This window comes from Amblyomma mixtum, chromosome 2 (assembly GCF_055824585.1).
Source record: "Amblyomma mixtum isolate Tamu chromosome 2, ASM5582458v1, whole genome shotgun sequence".
NCBI classification, from domain to species: Eukaryota; Metazoa; Arthropoda; class Arachnida; order Ixodida; family Ixodidae; genus Amblyomma; species Amblyomma mixtum.
The window spans coordinates 116,223,158-116,231,236 of NC_143013.1; the positions used below are offsets into that span (position 1 = coordinate 116,223,158).

Below are 8,079 nucleotides of genomic sequence, written 5' to 3' on the forward strand. Positions count from 1 at the left end.
CGCTGTTGACGGGAACGTGGCCCAATCTGGAGCCCTCAAGGCGATGTGCGCATTCAAAGTGGCGGGGTGCGGTACGCGGAAGCGGTACGCGGAAGCGGTACGCGCTACGCTAGAAATATCTAACGTCTCTAGTGCCAAGTCGTGAGGCAGCGCTGCAGTAAATTTCTTTCTGAGCCTGCGTCTCCCGTGAATGTGGCTGTATACATTTCCAAAAAAACATGGCTGGTATCGTTGTCATTGAGAGCATAAAGCCAGATTGTTATCCATGGTCAGGACTTCCAGTGCGCACGCAAAAGTGGGCAAAAATATGGTGCCCAAATCTCGGCATGCATTTGCGCTTTAAAAGAAAGAAAAATTCTTCGAGGAAACGCTACACACGCTAAGATGCGGAGTGCTTCCATTGTTCTGTGCCCCAGTCGAGGCCCGAATGCGGCGCGCCTCTGTTCACGCTGTGCTCGGAGCCCCGGCGCGAGTTCTACTACCGGCCGGATGCGGACGCCTGCACCCCGGCCGCAGGTTCATCGGCCGTACAGGAGCCCAAGCCTTCGCCTCCGCTGTGCAACCGCAGCCCCAACCGGTTCGGCTCCCTGGGTAGCTGCCGCCGGAGCTGCATGGCCGCCACCATGCCGGCGCAGCGCTGTTTCGACAAGCCGCTCTTCACCGCATGCTCCAGGTCAGCATATGCGACCAGCTTCTCGATATTAACTTCAGGAAAAGGAATTGCGAGGACACTTTGGCAAATAAAGTGTTCAGAGGCGAAAGTCGAAGACACTATGCCCTGACGACTTCCGGTGGATGTGACGTCACAGCGTTCCGTTCCCGTTGCTATATCGATACCCAAATGATACATCTTTTCGGGGATCTTATGTGTTAATTATTCTTAATTACACATTTTTACATCTAATTTGACCCAAATCCGACGTTTTTCCGACCGTTCTGTGACAATATTCACTATGCAGTGACGACTTCCGGTGGATGAGACGTCACACCGTTCCTGTGGCTACATCGACGTCCGCGATATTTCGGCGCAATTTTGACATTTCTGCCTTTAATTAGTTAATCTATAGTCCTCAAACATGGCTTCGAGATTCATTTTTGCCTTCTATATCTGAAGAAACCAATGGTTTTCTTCTATCTTTCTTAGTTCCAGAGTTAAACGCGTGCGACACGCTTTGTTAACGGACGACAGCATGAGCCATTAAAGGCTTTTAAAACTTTGAGCGGACACTCAAGCTCCGCCTTAAGGGTATGACGCGGTGGCGTTATATGATTAATGTCGATATATGCGGAATTGGTCACTGCTGACATTACGTTCATTGATCCCTGGGAGTCCCCATACCACTCCTAGCAAAGTGGTGCAGCGGTTAAGATGACAGCTTGAAAGTTAAATATTAGGGGTGAGCGAATATCAATTTTTTTCGAATACGAATCGAATACGAATACTTGGTTCCAAATATCGAATCGAATATCAAATAATCAAGGACAGACGCATTTAAACACTACAAAACATTTATTTCAGCACCCAAGAACATCACAGTTCAACTATCAGTGATGAAATGAGCACAAAAGGTGTGTGTGGCTGCACAAAAAGTATCAAAGTCTCCAACATTGTTCTTAGAAGAGTGGAAATAGTGGAAATATCAGAGAAGATGGCTAGTACACAGCATTGATCAAGGCTAGCTTCCCATAAGCACAAAAGCGCGTTGCTGGGATGAACGTAAAAGGTTGTCGTGAAGGAAAAACCGGCTGCTCCACATGGTCAGGCAGAAGTAGTTCCCTTCTAGCTGAAACGACTTCTCCAGCCAAAGAAAATGCCCTCTCAATTGGCACTGAACTGACACGTATTGCGAGGTATTCCGTGCACAGCTCTGACTATACCAGCTTCGCAGGTATAGCCACAAAGTTCACCAGCGCAGTCAGCTACTGCATGGCCCAACGTTACGCATTGCTCTGGGCGCCGCCATGTTGTTATGTCTCTGTCGATAGGACTTGCGGATCGAAATGAACGCTGGTGCTCGCAATAGAATATTCGGCTAGATACGAATATTCGCGTCGTGTCGAGTATTCGAAACACCACGAATACCTGTATTTCGAATCGAATCCGAATACTAAAAATATAATATTCGAATTATATTCGAAAATTTCGAATATTCGCACACCCCTATTAAATATCACTTAGAGAAGCAGGGCGCTACCGGAGCATATCTTAGCAGTATTTCTCGGCATTTCGTGGGGACGTCGCTTTTCAGCATTATCTGTCTGAATCTGCATTAAATGTACTATGAACGAGAAATGAAACGTGAACTAGACGAGCGGACCATAACAGCAAAATAAGAAGCTCTTAGCGAGGGTAAGCTCGATACTAGTGTAGAGTAATTTCACTTCGCAAGCGCGCCGGCTATTCTTCAGAAGTGTTTATTAACTTCCTCTACAGGTGCTAATCTGTTCGGGTTCTCCTCAGTTTTCTTGTTCGCGTTTCATTCATTGCTGGTAGTACAGCCGCAGGTGAAATTTAAGGCCATGTTTTCAGCTAAAAGCTTGCCGAATATTTTGTTGCACGTTTCTTTATACTGGTGTCAAAGATATTTTCGTTTTTTTTAGTGCTGCAGAACGACAAAGACCGGTAGCGCTGTCCTGTCATCTGGATCTGTGTCCTTCTTAGCACTGAAAAAAAAAAGCTCGTTAATGTTAGAAAATCCGAACTTATTCCTATATTTACTGGGTCGCTGTGATCGCAGCGTTTAGAATTAATGGATATGCTATGCAGCCGATTCCTAAGGGTAAGAATTATTCAATGCGTCATTGTATTTCAAACAATGCTCCATGGATGCGAAGAAATTAAAACTCTTCTTTAAAATAAGGTTGCATGAACGGGAGGATGTTTACGTCTTTGGTTCGCCATGCAGGCAGCTGGTCAGCTCGGCCTGGTGGTTCTTCGACGGCCGACGCTGCCTGCCGTGGCAGTTCCCGGGAGGCCAGTGCCCCGACCCGGGGCACGTGTTCCGAACCCGGGCCCAATGCAACCGGCAGTGCAGCGCTCGCCGCGCCCCCGACGGCGCCGAGTCTCCGACCTGGGAGGTAACGCATGGCCTCTTTTGAGTTTGCTAACGTTATCTGTTGTTTTTGTTTTCGTTACATTATTTTGTTACATGTTGACCTTTAGCGGACATATTAGCATGCTGGCAGGTCACCCACAATGTGGGCAGGTTGCCACATTGAACCTGCCCACCAAGGCCGGTGTTCCACATGCCAGAGTTCTCGGACAGACATATCAGCCAAATCGGAGATTAGGAGTTTCAGTGCTAGGACGCTAAAACAAAGCTCTCGAGGCAGGGTCTCTTTTGGTCAGGTCCTGAGTCCAATATGCCCAGAAAATATGTGAATGACGAAATCTCGGGGAATAATGGCAGTCAAAGAATGAAACCAGCCAAAGAGACGAAAACACAAGGAAAGAAACACACCGGACAGTGAACGACAGGACAACACAGAAGGTTGAAATACAGGTGATAGATAGGAATCATTACCAGAAATTTTGGATAGCGCCCAACCAGTAGTGCTAAGCATAGCGGCCAGTCGCTTTCTGTTGTGCAGCCATTCTGTGACTGCCTTTTTAACGCCGCAGGTGGTGTCAACGCACTATATTTTAAAGCCATGCGACACGTGGTGGCACACAAGAGAACTAGAAGCACTTGTCCCGAATTCCTGGTAATGCGTAAGACGGACTGAAAAAGAGAAATATTCAGAAAAAGTTGGAGGCTTATCAAGGTTAAGCCCAGTTGATGCGAAGCAGCCTTCGTTTTGCATTCTTATTATCAACGTCCTTAGCGTTTGGAGGCATCTTGACCGCATACACGCCCGGCGCAAAGACGCTGGCGCGGTTGCGGGCACAGAGACTGACGCGACGGCGGGCGCGCGCCGCCTCATCCCTGGCGTGACGTCACATATCACGTGATGCAGCGATGGTGGCGCCGCCGCCGCGTCGCGCGCGACGGCGCGAACCGAAGCGTGGAGGCCTCCGCCGGGCGACGTCCGACGGCGCGATATGAGGCCCCATCTGCAGCCTGTGTGACGTCATCACGTGACGTCACATCATGTGATCTCACTTCAAGGTCAATGGTGGCCACTGCCGGGCGTCGCGCGAAGGCCCGAAACCTACGTTAATATGCTTCGCATAAAAACAGCAGACGTCCTACTCCTGTCTCTGTTCCTTTGTTCGCAGCCTTCGCAGCGCTGCCGTCCGCCGTCGAGTCTCGCCTGCGGGGAGCGCCAGCTACGCTTCCCCTACTTTGCGGAGATGTCTCGCAAGGGTCGCGTGCGCTGCCGGTTGGCCTCGGAGGAGAGCCTGCTTCGCGCCAAGCGCTGCCTGGTGGGGCCGAATCGACACCGCAGCCTCAGCCAGTGCCGGGCCAGCTGCGTCCGGCGCCGCAGCCGAGGGGTTCGAACTCGCGCCCCGTGGAGGAGCCAGGAACGCCGGGCCTCACAGAGGCGCTGGAGGCCGCAGCGGCGCCTCCAATGAACGAGAAAATAAGAGTCCAGAGATACGGGCGAAATTCGCCAAAGTCTTATTGTCGCAACAAAGCGAGCGTCTGTCCTTTCTGGGTCTCTAGCTAAGAAAGCCGGTAAGCACGGCTCTCCGCGGATGAGGCGATTGAACTTTTTAATGTGTCCTGTAGTTCCCTAGTGGTCACGTGACGGAAGCAGCAAATGCAAGGACGTGCTTCGATTTTCCTCGGCCTCGTTGATTGGAAACCATGTGACCGCATCTTAGTAGCTATCACAGCTGTCTACGCTTCTGACTCGTATTACCCGAAACCGTAAAGAAAAATGGGGACCAGAGCAAAAAAAAAATACAACGGTGTATCGATCGCCTCCCTGCGACTGCAGGCGGGAGCTGTTGTTATACGGTAGAGCTGTGTGGGTAGCTGACGCTGTTCCGAAAGGACGTTTCAGATTGTTGTGTCCTCTTCTTGCGTCCCGACTCTACGTTTTGTACACGCCGTTCAAGCACTCAGTTTCACTGCACGCTCACAAGGGTCTTTAATTCTTGCAAATATAGCATGAAAAAAGGAAATTACAAGTAAAAAAACTGCAATGAACTACTACTGGTAATCTCTATGACACAGTACCTGCAGCAAGCGACCTCTAACGTTGTTTGCGAAGTTACATTGCGAACAGAAGTATACTCAAACTGCAGTTTTCAGTAAGGAGGTGTATCCTAATACGAAACTTAATTTCTTAGGGCTCATATGCCATGAATTCTCGTAGCATTTACCGCTTTGTCTTTTGTCTGTATTCCCCAGTATTTCGTAACTGACCATAATTTCTCGATCTTGCGTTATGTCCACCCAGTTTGGTGAATTGATAAGTTACTGGGATCCGTCATGTAAGATAAAAATCCTTTGTCCTAATACTGCTTATAGGCTGTACGCACAATCTTTGTCACAAGTTTAGAGCCCAAGGGGTTTGCTTCTAAGCCTCGCAGTTGGACTGCTGTAATTCGTTGTAGTCCTACCCATTGGAGGCAGGACCAGAAATCATCTTACCTTCAGCAAATTTGGAGCGCGGGAGATGCATTACGAACCAAACAGTGTGCTTCAGAAGCAAACCCACTGGGCTCAAAACTTTTGACAAAGGCTGCACCAACGATACTTGGAGAACTTCCCACTACACAAAACGCATCGTTGTATTCTCCTGTAGGAAACTGGAGATGGCCATTCGATGATCCATTCTCTTGAATTTGAGATTGTAACCATGTATTGACTTCAATGCAATGCTGTAGTGTAAAGCGAGTGGACGTATGTGAGCGCATGTGAATTTGTGCTGAACGGCCTACTGTGCCGCAACTCTGGGGTTTTAAACGCCATGCTTACAGTCGTGTACAAGTGGCGATTTATGAAACTTCTGCAACTGCGCGTATATCTATGCTAACGTTAAGCCTATTTTGCCTAATGCCAGATGCATGCCACGTCTGCGCGTAAGTGAGTGCTTCCAAGCCTTATTGTCAAGCACCCGGAGAGTTTCTTAGCTCACGGCAGACGCCGTGGCACCCGAATACTGCACAGGTTAGAGTCATGTGTTTCAGAGGTACTGAACCGTTGTTTGTTTTTAGCCTCCATGCTCAAGTGTCCTCGCCAAAGTTGACTGCACCCTTTTCAGACTGTTGCCGATGGTTATATTGCGGAATAAGCATCTTTCAAATACGATGATTGCTGTCTGTCTGCTGGCAGTCGTACTTTTCTTCTGGAGGTTCATGGTACGCCGCTCACATCAAACTCCTGAGCAGTACCTCAAGAAAACAAGGGACCGGTGAATGAGTAGACACATACAGCGCTAACTTCAAACAACTTTAAATATGTCGGAAGTTGCTCTACTGGTCAGAAGTATGAACCAACAAGCCCAACTTTCAAGGTTGCATCAAACTCGTTCTACAGAGTAGGCACTGTGGTAGTATACATCGCTGCAGCTCTTTGCTGTCACTGTAACTTTGATGGGCCAGGAGTGATCGGCGAAATGAACGAAGTGTGGGTCTTCGGCCACTAATTAGTCGCAAGCTAAAAATTTCACAAGGTTTATATGGGTTATGGGGTTTAACGTCTCAAAGCGACTCAGGCTTTGAGACGTTAAACCCCGTATACTCATATAAACCTTGTGAAATTTTTATTTGAGAGACGCCGTAGTGAACGGCTCCGGAAATTTCGGCCACATGGGGTTCTTTGACGTGCACTAACATCGCACAGCACACGGGCCTCTAGAATTTCGCCTCCATAGAAATTCGACCGCCGCTGCCGGGATCGAACCGGCGTCTTTCGGGTCAGCAGCCGAGCGCCATAACCAATGAGCCACCGCGACGGGGAAAAACTTAACAAGCAAAAAAAGTTTCCGACGTGGCGACTTCATCATTGATCAATATGCATAATTAACATTCCAGGAGTTTTAGCAGTGAAAAAATGGATAGTAAAAAGCCTGACAAACATCTCACTGTTCACCGATGTAAAAAACAAAACGAAAAACCTGAAAAACTTCTAAAAAGGTACGGAAGCCTCGTTCTATAAGTAAAAAAAAACTAATTTGGTTATAAGGAATACCCAGTGGTGTGCACCTGCTTCAAGTCCCGCTCACATTAGCGTCTCGAATTCTGCGAAGTTAAACAACTGCTCTACATATTCACACTAAACCCGTTTCAAGGTCGAGGAATGAGACTTTGGGGAAGATAGCCCAGTTGTTGCCTTCTAACGTTTTTAAATGTGGAAATACTAACCTAAGTCGCCACAGTGGCTCAGTGGTTATGGCGCTCGGCTGCTGACCCGAAGGATGCGGGTTCGATCTCTGCTGTGGCGGTCGAATTTCAATGAAGGTGAAATTCTAGAGGCCTATGTACTGTGCGATGTCAGTGCATGGTAAAGAACCCCAGGTGGCCGAAATTTCCGGAGTGCTTCACTATGGCGTCCCTTATAGCCTGAGTCTCTTTGGGACGTTAAACTCCATAAACCAACCAAATACTAACGCGAACTAAGCTATACGAAATGACGGCGTCTCTAGGCAGCACGGGTGAGGGGCGAAGGATTGTGGAGTACTAGGCGGTACAGAAACTGTTGGGACGCATGTCCGGGCCTCGCGGGCAGTCGAAGGCCTCGGCGAACTGTTCGAGGTTCCTCAGGAGCCCGTTCGCGGATCCGGCGAGCGCGTTCCATGGTGCATCCTCTTATATAATTATAAAGCTAAGCAAAATACATGCAACCTCGGTCAGATCTTCAGGCTGCATGGTTCGTTTTCAGAAGTGCAGTGCAGAGCTGTGGAAGTCCTGAAGCATATTGTTTTCAATCAGTCACTGCCATTCTGTTTGCATTCACTGTGGAACACAAACCTCTAAAATTAGGCCTGCATGAAAGTCTGTTTTTGAAATGAGCTCCCTCACGAAGTGAAATTTACTCCTCTGGACATCATAAATAGAAACTTATAGTAATACAAATTGCTTCACAAATTCCCCGCAGGAACTACTTTAAAGGAACACATTCTCCTGACGACTACTATAAACTCAACTCAAAGGAGCATATAATACTTCTATTAGTTTCCATACTA

General features: G+C 48.2%; 1 protein-coding gene across 1 annotated transcript; it reads left to right on the plus strand.

Moving 5' to 3' along the window:
• Positions 1-374: 374 nt before the first annotated feature.
• On the plus strand, positions 375-4,550 carry LOC149360670 (uncharacterized). The gene is made up of 3 exons (XM_089569359.1): positions 375-673; positions 2,907-3,078; positions 4,220-4,550. Exons 1-3 carry the CDS (start codon positions 612-614, stop codon positions 4,514-4,516), a joined length of 531 nt encoding a protein of 176 aa, XP_089425485.1. The 5' UTR covers positions 375-611; the 3' UTR covers positions 4,517-4,550.
• The last annotated feature ends 3,529 nt before the right edge of the window (positions 4,551-8,079 follow it).